A 17,133-nucleotide genomic window follows, 5' to 3' on the forward strand; every position below is an offset into this window, starting at 1 on the left:
ATTGTAAACAGAGCGGATAGCCTCGGGCTTTCTTGAGATGTCGACTTGGTGGGGCAAAATGACCCGCTCTTTATGAAAATGCCTCATTTTCCTCCAGCTGTGCGGTTCTTTCCAGAGCGGAAAATAACTGCATAACCGAGCCTAACTGTTCGGTTCCTTTTTTCGTGTAGCCTCCCCTCGCAGCCATCTCGCTCTTGACTAACAGCCCACTGGAGAAATGGCCCCTCAGCTGGACAGAGAACCGCCTTCCTTCACCGAGGGGAAATTGCCGATCTGAAAAATAGCTGACAGTTGGATTAAGGAATCGTAGCCGAATGGGCGGCATTTCAAATCGGAATATGAATTTAATGTGCCCATAAACGGGCGCCGCGATCCAGAAATGTTTTCATCGCCAGTCAGTAGCTGGGGAAAAAAAAAAGTCTCGGAAAGGAAAGTAGTCTTTTCAAACAGATTTGTCGAATGGCTTTCATTGACAGAATGTTATAGATATCTAGTGCCTGAAAGAAAACATTCAACCAAATCTTTGAGAACTTGATCCAGAGTTTTGCCATTGTGCCCTGTCCACTAGCCTAGCTAGATAAGCCCGGTCAGCACAGCCAAGCTCAATCTATGTCATGTTTCCCCATTCAATAAAACCAGTGCCCATTGGCTGAATATTAACGTGGCCAAATTGGGTGCATCCAATCAGATTACTTCGTGCCACAGGTAGAAAAAGAATGTTTCCCTCGCAAAAGTTGAGCCGAATAGAAAGTCTATAACCAAGACTTTATCGAGAGGCTTTTAGCCAACGCAGTCCCTCTGAAATCTTGCGCATCCTTTTTTTTTTTTAGTTCTTTTAATTCCTTTTTCCGTTCCGCCGTTTTCGCAGCCGGCGCCGCAACATCTTTCGGTTACCGAGGGCAACGCGCCGGCACAGACTCGCGGTGCAGCCGGCCGCCGTTTATTTTCCCTCCGCGGCCCACGCGGCTCGGCCGCGCAGCTGGCGCGGCGCTCGGGAGGCGGCGCGGGCGAATCTGCCGCCCTTCCCTTTCCTGGGCATCGCTGCGGGGCGACTGTGCGTCACCCCCGCCCGACGGCCCCCAGATGGCACCAGAACGGCTGGGATTACAGCCGACTCAGATGGACTTGATGGAAGGGCCCTGGGTGATCGCTAACCCCCGCCGAAAACCCGCTCCGTTTGCCGAGCGGCTTGCGGCTCCAGAGGGGAGAGCCGGGAAGCCGGGACGGAAGAGGAGGAGGAGGAGGTGGAAAAGGGCGGAGAAACGGCGAAACTACAGAACTTTCTCAGAAATGAAAAGGGGTAGTCATTCGGGCTCCCTCTAATCTCCTCTTTATGAGGCATTTGTCTTGGCAGCGCTCTGATGAAAGCGTACCTGGAAGTAGTTTGAGCAAAGGGACCCCAGGCATATCTGGCACTGTGCTGTCCAGGGCACCAGGCTTTTTCAAAGGGCTGCTCCTAACAATAGCGGGGAGAGGAGAGCGGCGCTCGCCTGCCGTGTCCCGCGTCGTAATGAACCAGCTTGTTTCAGGTTCAGGTTCGGGTTCGGGTTACTTCATTTGTACCCGTAGGTAGATTTGGTTTGCGGTAGACGAGCTATCCATCTTGACACACAATTTAGAAAAGACACAGACAGTAGACAAGCATAATAATTTCATATCCTGGTGGTCATTACTAACCGCATGTCTGACGCTGAACCCGACGATATGTTGTGTGTGTGTGTTTTTTTAGCGGCCGGATGAGTCTAACTGCATCCTTTCTCCCTTCCCAATCTGTCTCCCCTGTCCCTCCCCCCCCTCCCAAGGGTCTGAAGCCGTGCGTTCCTGTGCCCCCCCGCGATGTGGAAGCCCCCGGCCTGGCACTGCCGCCCCAGATGGGGCTCAGCCGGCGGGGCAAAGGCCGGACCCCCAGCGCTTCGGAGGTGGGCAAGGAGGGCGGCCTGGAGCTGGTGAAGGAGCGGCCGGACGACATCCTGTCCCCCAGCCGGCCCCAGGCCCTGGAGACGCCCGAGTCCCTCAGCGACTCCCTGTACGACAGCCTGTCCTCCTGCGGGAGCCAGGGGTGACCGACGCCCCGCCCCACTTCCCGCCCCGCCCACCCCTCCCCTCCTCCCTGCCCTCCCCACGCCGCCACCGTCAATCTGACGCCAGACCTCACCTCGGACTCCATCGTACCGCACACACACGCCCCCTCGTCAGATCCCTGCAGGTGTGCCCCAAGCCCCCAGGGAAGGATCTGTGAAGGGGGGGGGGGGGGCAGGCCACACCTTGATCCTCTCGAGTGGGCCCAATCAGCGGTGGGGCGGGGGGACAGGGGGGTTAACGACAGAAGACATGCAGGTTTTCACGTGCGACCGCCAAGGACATGAGTCACGTTGGCGGACAGAAGATATGCGTGGACATGCCCCCCCCGCCCGCCCCCATTCTCGCTGTGGCCCCTGTGGATAACAAGCTGCCGCTTTGCTGCAGGCGGACATGCACTTCCCCCTCCCCCCCCCCGACTCCTGTGTGCTGGACAGGCGTTGCTTACGCACCCTGACAAGGCCGCTCCTCTCGGCCACTCTGACGCGCGCGAGACTTGTGTGGAGTCCCCTTCTTGAGAGCGGGAGAGTTTGTTTCCGTTACTTTTGTCTTCGCTGACACACAGTGCAGTTCAGAGGCAGTATTTTCAATGTCTTACCCAGGAGCCGCTGGGCCGTCTGTAGCCGCCGTTATCGCTGACCCGCCGCACTGTTGCACTGGAGGCCTTTCACTGCAGACTGACTCAGGCCAGCAGTGCAACTGCCTGCCCCAGGTAGGAGAACAGCTTTGCCCAAAGCACGGTCCGTGCAAACTGGGGGCAAGAAGTATTCATTCCGTGTGAAATAGCACAGCCAGAAAGTGTCGCTAACGTGCTCGTGCCTAGCTAGGCTGCACAGTCACGTTCGCATATCGCCAGCGGATCGCGCTAGCGTACAACGGTTTTAGCACGATTCCGCGTATTACCTAGCCCCTTTCCCCCCTAAATCCTTTTGCTGTTGTTTCTCTAAAAACGGAATGACGAAAAGCACAAGCATCAGGATGTACTTTGTCCGTTATAAGCTAGCACACGAATGCACAAATTTGGCGAGCGGCTTTGCTCACGTATTGAAGACGAGCGGCGCTCCGGCTAGCCGCTAACGTAGGCTGCCCCGGAAACGCTGGATTCCGCGGTCTGCAGTGTTTTGAGCGACCGGTGGGGCTCCCGTCCCGCTCGAGGCCGCCATTTTACGTCTGAACTTCAGACGGAGGAAGTTCAGGCCGCCATTTTGGATCGCGTTAGAGCAGCACAAAGACAGGCTGGGTGGGTCAGCAGAACCAGGCTTATGAACGCGGAAGGCCGGTGCCATGCAGATGTGCTCTACGTTTGGTTTAATTTATTTTATTTTTTATCGGTAGATAGCGTGAAAATATTGCAAAATAGGCTTCCATTTATTTGATATTTTTTAATTGTTTTGAAATGTGAATGTCACTGTTTTCCACTCATTTTGCTTTGTTCATTTTATAATTATTATTTTTTAACTTAAAAGAAAAAAAAATGTTTTTTGGTGCATAGAAGCTGTGGCCGTGGTTCCACCAAATAAAGGTGTTACTGTCTGCAGATCTCTGTATTCGGTCTTTGACTGTTAAACTTCAGCAATAAAACTGATTCAGATCAGTTGCAAAAGAGGTGGAGATGTAAAACAGTTTGAGCCAAACAAAGGTTTCATTCCTGTTTTTGAAAGCAGATGAATAAGTGGTTTGGCAGAGCTGGTGGTTTGTGTGCACCACGGTGAGTCTGGGTTTGTCTCCCAAGCGTACACATTTGGACCCAGGTGCAACGATGCTCTGTTGAAATGAGGATTTTAAGTGAATGAGGCTTGAGGTGGAGTGGAAGCCGGCTTATTCCCCCAAGGAAAAAGGTGTCCTGCTGCTACTGTAGTATCTCTCTCGTTCTACCCCTTTCTTCCCCTCCCTCCCTCCCTCCCTCCTCCTTTCTTCATTCTAGCTCTCTAAATTCACCTCTGATATACATTTTAGATACTGGCAGAGTACAAAAATACACACAAACATTAATACAAATTGGCAAAGCGGCTCTACTGCCTGCCCTCCCCCCTCTCTCTTTCTCTCTCCCTCCCTCCCTCCTTCCCTCTAACATCCACCCTGTCTTGAGGGAAAAACAAAAGCATCCATTTGCAGGTGTCATCGCGGATGCCGAGTGTCTTATCCATCCTGAGCAAGTGCTAATGTCATGCTAACGGCTTTAACTGCAACAATATGGCCCTTGTACAGTATTTTAAACCTCAAATCTTCTGTAACTACATCCTTTTGTGATGATACTAGAAATGCTAGTGTTCACTCACGAGGTGAAATATAGCCATACTCCTTTTCACGGCCAATTTGCCTCATGCTTTTGTGTCTTCTTATCGTGAAGTCCTACTGCCAAATAATTGCATTAAAAATGTGACTTTTCTCTTGCAGAAATTTTGTAAAAGTATTAAGGATTGATTTTAGTACCATTCACAACCACACACAACTTTTTGATGAGTGTGCAGTAGCAAATGAGATTGGCATTGGTCTGATGTGTAATCTTTCTGTAAAGGTGCACATTTGTGCTTAACTGAGTTCCACAGAGATTGCGGTTTAAGATGGGTGGATGAAGGTAAGGCATGATCCGAAAATTAATTTAAAGAAAAGCTTTACTTTGCAACCTAGTAACCATAGAAACAAGGCGTCTGACAAAGGTTCCCCACAATCATCCGTCCACCTGTGACTTTAATCATATTTACTCAAACTTGTTCTGTTGGAGCATGAACAACTGATTGTTCCAGTTATGCTGATCGCCTCGACAGGTCTGGACGTAAAAATAAATCACATTTCTTTTAACTCACAGCGGTATACTGGAAGTATACTGCCCGCAGCCCTTCCTTGTCTTCTAAACTATGAACATGTCGGTATGTCCTACTGCTTCTCAGATCTCCCAGTCTTAGAATTAGTTCCTGATGCTCAACCCTAACTTAAACTTGTTGAAAACAAGACGAATGGTGAAAAAGGATGGAAAACATTTCTCTGTCCTCTTTTTTTTTCTGCCAGTCATTCAGCTTTAATTTTTTTAATTGCATTTTTTCATTTACTCTGACTTTTGCATAGTGCTTCACAGTGGCTGTTTTTCAGAAGGGAATAAAATGAATAATAATAAAAGAAATAAAATTAAAAAATTGTCATTGTAGGCACATTTCATTAAAGTACCTGCTGCTTTGACCCTTTGTTGACCCCAGGTTGCATCCCTGGGGTTAGCAGGCCAGTAAGGGGTCCTGGCTTCCCAAACGAAGTTGGGAGGTAGTGAACGTGCCTCTCCCAGTAATAAGCTCATGAGACTGTCGCAGGATAAGGGATATGCTGACTAGGTTGCCATTTAGCCAGAGGGGGAAAAGCCTATTGCACGCTGGGAAAAACAAGACCTCAGATGACAGATTGCCAGGGGTCTTGTGTCCTCATTACAGGGCCATTTATTTCTGAAATTAACATTCAGGCATAATGGTGTAATCGCAGCCGTTCCACACTGCAGGGTCAGGGCTGGGAGCTACGCACCGCCAGGTATGGACCCATCGCCTCTACACGGTCCCGTCCTGCACAGATCTGTGACTGCAAAACTGGACCTGTGTTATGTGGGGGTAGTCATCCTCACTCTAGTCATGTTTTTATGCCACTGTGATTTATTTTCACATAATACATGAATAATATGGATGAGTTGCATAGTTACTTTCTCATTGTTTTGGGTTTATGCATCTATTTTGGGTTGGTTGATATTTAAAATTAGTCACTGCGCTTAATTAACTTTCTTACATTTCATTCATTCAAATGAACGATTTCCAGATTTCCCAGTTGTTAAGGTAAAGCTGATGTTTACTGAAATATTACATTATATATTTTGTTTTTTCTTGTTGTACATAGAATATTTTCAAGGTGCTATGTAAAGAGCATTTCCACAATAGTTCGGACAAAGCCATAAAAATGCTTATGTATTTTCACACTGCAGTAAACCACAGTATAGTGACCGTTAATGGCTCACATCAAAACCTACAACCCAGGAAATAGTCAATTCTTTGAACGTATCCTCCTAGGGTTTCATTTATGGACAAAGGTAGAACTTGAGACCAGTCAATTGCCCTGAATGAAGACACCCCCTTTAGATTGAAGTGGATAAGGTTCAGCAAGCAAAGCAATTTTCTTTATTATGAACAGAGGACGTAAAGGTTCAAAAACAAATCTCAGAAAAATCAGCTGCACTCAGCTAATGCACACACATACTAATGCGTGTTGAAAGAGAGAGGCCCTCCATTTTAAGCACCAACAGGTTAGATTTTCCACAGGGCATCTGATGCCCCTTAGGGTTGTGTAATGTGTGCAGTGGTTGGCTGCACCAATCAGAGGGGAGGGAGTCCCAAGATGATTTGTTCACCCTGAATGTTAGTCTTGTCCCAGAGATATTCCAGATATTTCCCAGTCTACCCAAAGTGACATTGCATTTGGGGTAGCTGAAGTGGTCACAGCAGGTGTGAACCCAGCACACAAAATAGGGCTGGGAGCTGAGCTTGAAACTCCCAAGATTGTGGGTTGATTCTCAGGTGGATCTCTATCGTTGTGCCCATGGCATGTTACGTAACCTGCATTGCTTCAGGAAATATCCAGCTGCATAAAGTGGCTTGCGTGTAAAAAAGAATGTATGTTGTGTAAGTCTCTGGACAAAACCCAAAATGTAAGATTCAAATATATAACCTTGGGGTGGGTTGCCATGTTACTGAATGGACCGTGGAATGTTCTGGAAATTTGGATATTACACAGGGGAATGAAAGAGGTGTAGAAGATACCAGTGGTTACAACAGCAATGTTTTTCACCCACTTGTTTGAGAAAGTAAACTGGTAGGCTGTCTGGCAGAGATTCATAGCGATGGTGAGTCACAACGTCCCTGGTGTGTGTAACCACTCTCCGTGGTTACACGCTTCACTTTTTTACACATTTTGTTCTGGTTTAGCTCCAGAGCTGGTAGAGAGGTACTGGGTACAGCAGTTAAGCCAGTTTCACTGCAGAGCTGGTAGAGAGGTACTGGGTACAGAGCCAGTTAGAGCCAGTTTCACTGCAGAGCTGGTAGAGAGGTACTGGGTACAGAGCCAGTTAGAGCCAGTTTCACTGCAGAGCTGGTAGAGAGGTACTGGGTACAGAGCCAGTTTCACTACAGAGCTCATAGAGAGGTACTGGGTACAGAGCCAGTTAGAGCCAGTTTCACTACAGAGCTCGTAGAGAGGTACTGGGTGCAGAGCCCGTTTCACTACAGAGCCGTGCCCTCAGTTCCTCAACCAGGAGCCGCATCAAAGCCTGAGAAAGCAGCAGCGGCACCCAGGACCCAGGAGCGGTGTGTCACAGCATATCACATCAGAACTGAGAAACCACAGTAGCAAAGAGTCCACCGCAGGGCCTGGGGCAGTAAAGTGTACTCACAGCATCTGTCAGCAATCAGCAGATTGGACCTGGGAACCCATATGGGACCCCGTAGTGAGTTAAAAAGGGATAGTAAACTTAGTGTAGCACGTAATGGTGTAGTTAACTGTGCCTGTATACAGCTATCTGTAGCTATTTGTTGATGTTACTATCCTATGGGCAGAAATTAGTGACCGCAGAAATTGAATTTGAATTGCATGACTCGAATTTGTGTTTCACCGTTGCGCAGAATACAGAAATTTTAAATGGTGGAATACAAATTCAATTTCTACTGGAATTAATTTCTGCCCACACTATGCAAGCCAATTTGAAGTTACTTAAAGTATATTTTTTGGCTTTAAACTATGAACCCGCAATTACCCCTGCACCAGCCATTGTAAATCTGACACGATTGTCAGAAACTACTGTAAATGTCTAAAATATCCTTTATGGAACTCAGAAACTGTCTGGGCCAATAGAAAATGTGCTCTAAAACTGACTGGGCGACACGGGCAGATCTCAGGCATCCAATCAGCCAGGAGTCAAATTTTGTGCAGAATATCCTGCCTGCTGGAGCTCTTCCTTTCCGGGCAATGCCGTGGTCGACTATATGCCACCCCATGGGCCTCCCAGCCACAGGAGGAACAGCATCCCAGCAGCCCATGGTCAGCACTCCATCAGTAGGGCCCGTAAGAACAAATGGCTCCATTTACGCTGAAGAATATGGTGTGCTGACTTTGCCTGACAATCATCATGCAGTTAACCAGGTATGTACCCAACACCACAAAAGAAGTTCCCTTATGAGAAAATAAAGTTATTTCATATGATTTTAAGGTAGCAAAAATAGCAGTTGAGTCATTGGCCTGAACATGTACCTTGGCATGCCATTCAGCCACACATTACTCATTCATTGGAGGTAACAGTGAGCGTCATTTGCACTGCAAGGGAACAAAATCAGCATAACTTAGGGGAGATTAGAGAGAACAGATACAGTGTCAAATAAATAAAACGGTCATAAGCCAGATTTTTATTTTTTTTGTGTTGAAAAAACGAAATTTGCCATCTGCATTATCTATTGTCCAATTTATTGTGGTTTCAAGCTGTGGTGCTGCAGAAACCAAGGTCATTTTGTATTGTATCAAACACTGCAATGCTCAGTCTTGTCAGGCAATGGAAGAGCAACAAGTGTTATGGAACTTATGATGGGGGATGGGAGGTGGTGGTGTGGGATGCATTTTCTTTCAAAAACTGACCTTTCAATTTAAGATGTGGCTCTTTTGTTTTAGGGTCCAGTGTCTTCCAAATATTTTATTAGCCAGTTTTTACCCCAGATTTTTATCCCTTCTGCCCCAATGCGCAGCCATTTTTGTTGACGGGTCACCTGACTGTAGCATCCTGTGTCAGTGCCTTGTGTGTCTTCCTAGCCTCATACAGCCAGCGGCTGCTTCTGCTCACGTGTTTGTGCTTTCATTCACCCAGCAGACTCCAGAGGGCTGGCTGCTGAGCACCGAGATGGATGATTGTTCTGGAACCCTCTCTCCCTCCCTGGGTGATGCCATGGCAAATTCTGCACTGCCCCCACGGAACTCTCAACCACGGTCCACACTGGCCCCTCAGGACTTATTGGACCTGGTCTCTGAACCAAGGGGTGTTGCAATAGCTCCGTTCCCCACCAGAGTGGCCCCAAATGATCCAAGTCCAAGCTTGCTGGTCCCAGGCTACCCACACATTCTCATTAGATTTAAACTGCTATTTTACAAAATGTCTAGAAATGGCAAAACAATTCAAAACAGTTTCTCGCACAATGATTCACTTTGATACATTTAAACCCACTCATTTTTTTTCTTGGTTAATTTACAACCCATAATGGTGCTAATATAGCTACAGGACTTTTTTTAAACAGAAGTTAACTTGCTGCCTGTGGCAACTGGACAAGATATGCAGGCCTCCAGCGTGATGGCTGTACAGCTTAGCTGCAGATTAAAAAATATCTTATTGGCTGCCTACAGAAGTTTCGGAGAGTGCAGTCACCTTGACTTGAGGGAGGGCGTTACAGCAATGGAATAATCAGGACTGGCCTTTCTAAAAAAAGTGGGAATAAAGGGGACATTTTAGCCTATAAAGTTCTTTTAAAGCACTACATGCTGGATGTGGACATATGGTGCCAGAACTGAGTCGTGTGCGTGGAGATGCTGACATGACTCACTGGCTGCCTGTGAATGTTTTCCACAAGTGTCATCCTGCTGAGTGACAGCGTGTTTCAGCTCAGAGCACGGCCCCGCAGTTAGTAACCAAGCCTGCCCCCGTTCACAGAACACAACAGCACTGTGGCAGGACCTGGATACGGCATGTAAGCCAGGGGGGGTACTGCACATCCAAAGAGTCATTTTGTCCTTTCCTCTCAGTTGAGTGTTTTGATGAAACTAAGTGCAATATAAATGGGATGAAGACGTACTTGTCCCTGCCAACTCTCTCAACTTAGAAGAAAGATTGCGGTTCTCGTGTGGATATTCTTGGACTCGGACTTCTCTGCACATTAGGACTTCTTTCTTTATTGTCCTTGATGCAAGGACCAAGAAGGGTTGCCTAGCAACCCGCTTGCTCTTCCATGTTGGCTCCTTGTACTTTTTGAAGTACAGTATTTTTCAAATTCAGTCATTTTACTTTTACTTGCAAGTATGTTTGAACAACATAATGTAGGCGACTTCACTACTGAGTAGGTTCTGCTTGAAAAAAAAAACATTCCTAGCTTTACTCTGAGTGGGAGCCAGAAAAACGTTATTCAGTGTTGTTAACGTTTCATGGCCTACAGTGTGGTCACTGAAAATACAACCTGAACAAATTACTGGAGGACACAAACATTCATTTGAAACATTATTGACCCCCCATTCCAAGCTGATATTTGTGAGGTAATTCACGTGTAAATACAAGTACCAGGACACTTTGGCCGGTCGCCTGCGGTGGCCGAGCTCTGCAGGCTGGTAACAGACGGCTTGATTAGCAGACGCGGCGGGTTTATTATTAGCCTCCGCTGCAGAGGAGAGGGAGAAGCGGCCAGAATGACAGAGTGTGGCTGATAATTCACGCGCGGTTTTAAAACTATTCGCGGTGCATTGGGTGAGAAGAGAGGTCCCGCTCGCGTTGGCAGACAGATGAACGGTCCTCTCCTCCCTCCTCCCTCCTCCCTCCTCTCTCCTCCCTCCTCTCTCCTCCCTTTCATTGCATTTCACCATATCAGTCACGCCTTGCAGATCTTCTGACACTCAAGGTTTGGGGCTAAGTGGCAGTGGTAAGGAGTGTATGGGGACCAGAGGAGTGTGTCAGTAGAGAGGAGATGGAGGCCTTGTACAGACACTGTACGAACACCACCCCTAAACCCTTCCCTCTAGACTCTTGTTTAGATTTTTTTAAATAAAATAAATTGATGTAAGGAAATGTGGTTTTGTCTCCACCTTTTCTTCAGAGAGACTATATCGGACAGGAGATCCATCACACTGTTTACACTGAAGCTGTATCGTTGTCGATATCACTGCTGCTTAATGTGCTCATGTTTAGGGGTTGTTTAAAGACAAGCCAGGATTACCTGGGAGCATGTATTACATGAGAGAAAGAATTGTCTAGTCTGGGGCTAATTGAAGTCTGGTCGCTTATGCACTTTGTTTTCTAAAACATTCCATTAATTGAGATATTTTTGTTGATTTGAATATTTTGTTTATTTATTCATTAAAACATTATTTATTTGCCGCCCAACTCCCAACTCATTCCCATCTGGGATGTCATACTGTCCAACAGCAACGCCTTTTCCCGAGGCTGACGGCAATCAAGCTGGCGTTGTGCGCGCGTGAACGCGGTCGTCGATGTGCTAAAATGCCATAGGGAACGTTCTTTGTATACAGTGGTGATTTAGAAGCATAAGAAAAGTCATTTTAAAGTTGGTCGCCTTGGCGCCTCTGTACTTGAATTCCAAGACAGTGAGAAGGTGTCACGTGACATGTGAAGGGTGCAGGGCGATCTGCCTGTGCCAAGCGCTGCCACCGCAGCTGGCAGGGGGGCCGCCCTCGGCCATCTGGGGCATTCAGCGGCCCAGGCGGGCAGCTTCAGGGAGGTGGCGCCCACTGACGGAGTCACCGTGTGCCTGAGACTGGAGTGGGAGGGCCCTGGCAGACTGGCGCTGCCCGCAGCTGGTCCGCCAGGACACACACCAGAGTCATGGGGAGCCATGTTTCACCGGGCCGTGTGACCTGAGGTAGCCAGCGACGCCGGAGCTGCGCGTGCGCCGGTGCCACCGGACTCCGCATCGTGTGCAAGTGCGCTAAGCCGCTCGTGGCTGCTGAGTTTCAAAAGAAGGCATTCCAGGGCCAGCTGCTCCACCCTGTGCTCCAGCCTGTTAATGTGTTGCATTTAGTGTTGATGCCTTTTCTCCTTGCCTGAAGTGGACACATTTTCTGGAGTGGTTTTATGTGGCAGTTTTTTTTTTTTTTTTTTAAATCATTTTGCTGCAAACCTCATCAGCAATAGTTTTTCTTAAAGACTTTAACATTCAGGTCTAACAAAAGCGGATTTTACCGCCTCTGAAGAGTCTGAGGGATGAAACAGCTGCAGGGCTCAAAGAGGAGAGAGAGGGCGGTCCGGTGGTGGCTAACCCTGGCCCTGGAGAGCAGTGGGGATGTGGTGGTTCTCCTTTTCACACAGCACTGACTTCATTAATCGAGCCGTCGATTCCACCGTCAATTCACCTCCCCTGGATTCTTGGGACTAAATCGACTGCTGACTGGAAGGTGGGAACAAAAAACGGCAACTCTGCAGGGCCATTACTGGTCACCTCTGATCCAAGCTAAAGAGGCCCACACTAGCAAGGGGGCCCAGTTTAAATTTCATGTTCAGTCTTAAAAACAAGCGATCACTGGTGCTAGCGGTGGTGCAGGTGCTGGAGCTGTTGGACAGACAGGCATTTCCACACGCCGTGTCATTTGGGGAGCTGAAATTAAGAAACTTAACAGCTACAACAAGCCTTCCGAACGTCTTTACTGCAAATGAGGTACGGAAGTGATGACACAGGGTTACAAATCGGAGCTGAACGTGATCAAACCGCGGCTGGGAAAATAAAGGTTTTTACAGCCAGTGCGTTATAAAGCACACGCAGCAGAAGCCTCCCCCACCCAAGGAAAGGAGGAGAGACGGCGGAGGCACATGGTGTTTATGGGGCATTAACGGCACCATGCCTCATTTTACAGCAGCTTATACGATGCTTAGCCTAAGTCGTGCATTATGCGAGATTAGACTTTCGTTCACGGCGACTTCTCTACGAAAGAGCGGAGGGTGACAAAGCCTCAAAAATGACTGGGCACCTTGTGGAAGAATCGATTCTGAAATCAGCAAACATCCATTGAGGACAGAGCCTATGTAAACGCCAAACACTCAATAGCAACGTGACCCAGCAAACTGTTTTGCATTTTAGAAGGATTGATTCTGGCGACACCGTACAGCCCATTTTCCGGTTTGCTTGTATAAGCTCGTGTTACCCTACACGGTTGAATTGTCAGATATCAGACTATTAATTTACACTAAAAATATTTTGGGTTGAGTGAGTTTTTGTGTAACGATATCCTACAACGTTTCGCTTGTTTGTGCCTGTTTTTGTTGCCAACGGCATGTGGTTTTCTGCACAACTGAAGGGCTTCTGGTAAAAGCCAACAAGCTTTTAGGATGCTGAATTATGTCCAAAATCGACCTTCAGCTTCTTGGGGCTGTAACAAGCAACTCAAAAATATTACGTCGAAAATAACTGTCACCTCAACATATCTGAGTCAATAATCATTTTTCCCGCCCAAATTGCTCTGTCAAGGACTGCGGTGCTACCCGCACACACGAGGAACACTGCAGCTGAAGTGCATGCATTTCTCAAATGCATATACCTGCGAGCCAGGGGCTAATTTACTCCCTACAGGTTGTAGAGTGTTATGTGAGAACTAGCACTGGTCACAGTTGAGATCTGTCTTTCACTGATGACAGTTGGTGGCCCATATGGACCTGGGGCATTGCTGATTGGAGCTAATGCACCAGATACCCAAGGAACTTTAGATTTAAACCCACCTGACGTGGCGGACACCAGGCGCAGTCATTGTTAGCTAATGGTATTCCTGAGGTCTATGCCTGTAACCATCAAGGCCCAGGCAGTGGGCCGGGCAAGCATAGCCTGCTAGTCGATAAATTACGATCAAAAAATACCGACAAATCAACAAGTTTTACGGCTAACGCCCTTCAATTTAAAATATTGGCGCAATATAATAATTACACCAGTTACATATTCAGGAATATTCCATTTCTGCAAGCAAGATTAAAGTGAATTGAATTATGAAAACAGGCTTATGCAAACCTGTCATTACGTATATCAAACAGCACCAACAGCTTGCCACAGCTCTTGAAGTGGCTAAATTTATGGTTTCCCTTTCCCAGTTTATCATAGTCTACTGATGCAGGGGGACAAAATTACCATTTTCCCATGTCTACATGCTACACTCATGGGAGTTTTTTGTCACCACCATTTCCAGAATACTTCTCGTACGCACAAATAAGAAAACAAATACTATGATAAAGCTTATTTTATTCACGTTTTATTCATTTTTTTATATTGTGAAATCAATACAGGTCTTACACTGCAGAATTATGAGGTAGGGCCCCCGGTTTGTTTCCCCTTGATTTTTCGGGTGGTAATTCACTTCTTCATCAGCTGGAGGTCATGATAGCCTCTTTGTCAAGCCTCTTCTCAAACAATTATCGCATTTGCACCACCTCAATAATCTAAGTTGATGAAGTAATTGCCACTAATTAAGCACGGATTATGATTGACAGCGATGTTTGCAAGCGACACTCACATGTTAAATTCAATTTGATTACTTATTACCTGGCTGGACATGCTGCAGTATTTTTAAGTGCTGTACAGGGGCATGGTGGTATTGTTAGAAGCAGTGTGAAATACCCACATTAAAAATGAGAGCAGTTATATAATATTTAACTTGCGCGAAAATATCTTGGATATCTGCCAGTGATTGAATCCATGCCCATGTCTTTCTTTGAATTACTATTATCACTTACTCATAACAAACACAGTACAAAAAGAAATGACATCTGATGAAAAACATGTTTTAAATGAAAAAAAAAAGCCAAAAGCCAGGATGTGACACACATTGTTTGAATGACCACATTGTCTTCAGATGACCAGATAAAAAAACAAAGGGCCAATTTACTTTTTAAACAGTTTAGGAAACATTGGGTAGCATTGTTTTGGAATACAGCTTGTTTAATTTGTGTGAGGTAAGATGGCTAATATTCTTTCTTGTCGGTGTAATTTTGATATCAATACTTTTAATGGCGGGCGTAGATTTTGGCAGTTTTAATTAATTACTTATAGCCTGTGCTTTGTATGTGAGTAACTTGCCGTTTTTGTACGTTAAAAAAGGGCCACTAACAAGTGAGGGCTGACACCGAAGCCATAGGGAGCGTAAAAAGCAGCGTTTGTGTGATACGTGCTTTTGGTCTGCTTCGACTAGAATTCTGGTTGGAATTTACAGACCGGAATTTACAAAAAAAAAAAAAGTAATTATTTTCAATAATAAATCATCACCACTTAAAAGAATATTACTTAACAGCTGGGCACAATGAGTGTCTTTGGACCTCATTACAAATAATGACTACCGCAATTTAGATTGGTTTTATCAGTACACTTTAATCAACAAAATTAATACCACTTGAGACAACACTTGTTTGCAAATAAGACAATACTGCGATGACCACGATAACTGTCTTTTGAAAAGGCATGAGATGGGAGTAAAATGTCACATTTAAATGTGCTTAACTCTGCCATGCTTTAAGGACTCTCAAAATAGCATCGAGCAACGCAATGCATTACATTAAATTACATTTATTTGGCAGACGCTTTTATCCAAAGCGACGTACAAAAGTGCATTTCATGGTCATGGACAACTACAGGACACAGGTTCAATAAGATACAATACTTATTTTGTACAGCTATTTCTAGCCAAGAACACAGTTTAGTTCACACAGTGAACACCATTCTGACCTGACCTCTGCCAAGCCAACTAGGCAGAAAAACAAGCTACAATATTAGGACAAATACAAATTGCCATGCATGCTGGGTCAGCACTTGCTTTTAAGCCTGTCTTAACCCAGGACTTTAATTTCCTCATTATTGAGGGAGAGTCGGAAAGGCCGAACACCCATTATCCCTCGCTGAAATTTGGCTCGCTCAGTTCTAGGAAAAGCCTTGTGCAAGATTGAAACTCTTGTAAATGTGCAAAATGATTGTTAGCGTGTAGGCGGAGTGATCAAGAGGTGAATTGGGACCGGCCATGGCATTTAACCTTCTATCCATGCTCACTTCACATGGGGAGAGTCAGGTAGACTCTCCCCATATTAGATTGACTGATTGTTTTTATAAATGTCTCGTTTAGAAGCTCAGTTGTATGATTATTCACTTGACTGCATTGTTGGAGTGCCTATGGGGACCCCTGGAGGATAACCATTGAAATACAAGTTTAAATCCTGGCGGGTCACATGGTGGAAACAAACTGGTGGCCCTAGGTATTGGTTATTTCGACCATTTTTATTACATAACTATTTTTATATACTATTATATACGACTAAACTATTTCATAATTGTATTTTACATTTTAGCCAATAACAGGTTTGTGTGAAATTAGTTTGAATGGGCTTTTTTCATTAACTCAAAGGTTAATGTGTAGTAAATACATCGATTTCCTGCATTTAATGCATTCACATAAGCTGGGCCTAAAAATACAATTTGTCATTCTAAATTGCTCGTGATTTTCTTGAACCAGCTGGTCAAGAGAATCACGGAGAATCACACGTGCGATTGAGGCAGGTGGTCACATCTGATTTAGGATCTGCTGTCTCGTTTCACTCACCCCACCTTGAGCCTTATTTGGATTCCGTTTCTTTAAGCAAACAATCCATCAGAGAAACCAAGAGAGGCATTGAAGTTTCAGATGTTATTCTGTCAGATGTATGGCAAGTCAAAACAAAGAAGCACAGTACTCACTCTTAGTGCAGTGTATGTGTCCAATGAAATTGAATCTAGGTGGTGGCTCGGTTGTCCAGAATCAATGGTGCAAGCTGCAGCAATTAGCACTAGGATATACGACTGGGCATTCCAAATCAAAGAGGAAAAAGGCGGGAAACGCCTTTGGGGGAAAAATTTGCTTTCCCGGATAGGAGCATGTGCACTCTAAAATCACGTGTCGATAGCTGATGCGTAAATTTGCGCGTTGGAGTGCAATGCTTCACCTTTATCCAAATACTCAAACGAAATGTGTTCCCTCTCAGCCCTAAATGGTCCAAACAACCATGTTCATGGATGTGACACCCCTATCCCTAACCATAAGCATAACCACAGTCCACAACCACATATGATACTGTACAGACTAGGTAGAAGGATGGGAAATCCACCGACAGGATGGGAGATTGATACCATTGGAAGATGCTTCCATTTTGTGCAGATGCTACTGGCATCTTCTCATTGCCCATATTTGACCAGACAACATGCACACCTCACAGAAATGGTACAGAAGATAAACGTAAAAGTTTTAATTTAAAATCTCAGCACTGTATGTCCATGAAAC

The 17,133-nt window shown here is 45.9% G+C and overlaps 2 protein-coding genes across 4 annotated transcripts in view; both read left to right on the forward strand.

Annotated features, from left to right (window-relative positions):
• Window positions 1-3,616, forward strand: part of LOC135237486 (nck-associated protein 5-like) — a 68,359-nt gene extending 64,743 nt beyond the window's left edge. For all 3 annotated transcript variants that reach the window (XM_064304643.1, XM_064304645.1, XM_064304644.1), the window contains exon 14: window positions 1,803-3,616. In XM_064304643.1, coding sequence (XP_064160713.1) covers window positions 1,803-2,063 — 261 coding nt within the window. In that variant the 3' untranslated portion in view covers window positions 2,064-3,616. The remainder of the gene's footprint in view (window positions 1-1,802) is intronic.
• LOC135237099 (HIG1 domain family member 1A, mitochondrial-like) overlaps window positions 1-17,133 on the forward strand; it is a 193,315-nt gene that overhangs the window by 98,348 nt on the left and 77,834 nt on the right. The window lies entirely within an intron of this gene.

The sequence above is a fragment of the Anguilla rostrata genome, chromosome 13 (assembly GCF_018555375.3).
Source record: "Anguilla rostrata isolate EN2019 chromosome 13, ASM1855537v3, whole genome shotgun sequence".
NCBI classification, from domain to species: domain Eukaryota; kingdom Metazoa; phylum Chordata; class Actinopteri; order Anguilliformes; family Anguillidae; genus Anguilla; species Anguilla rostrata.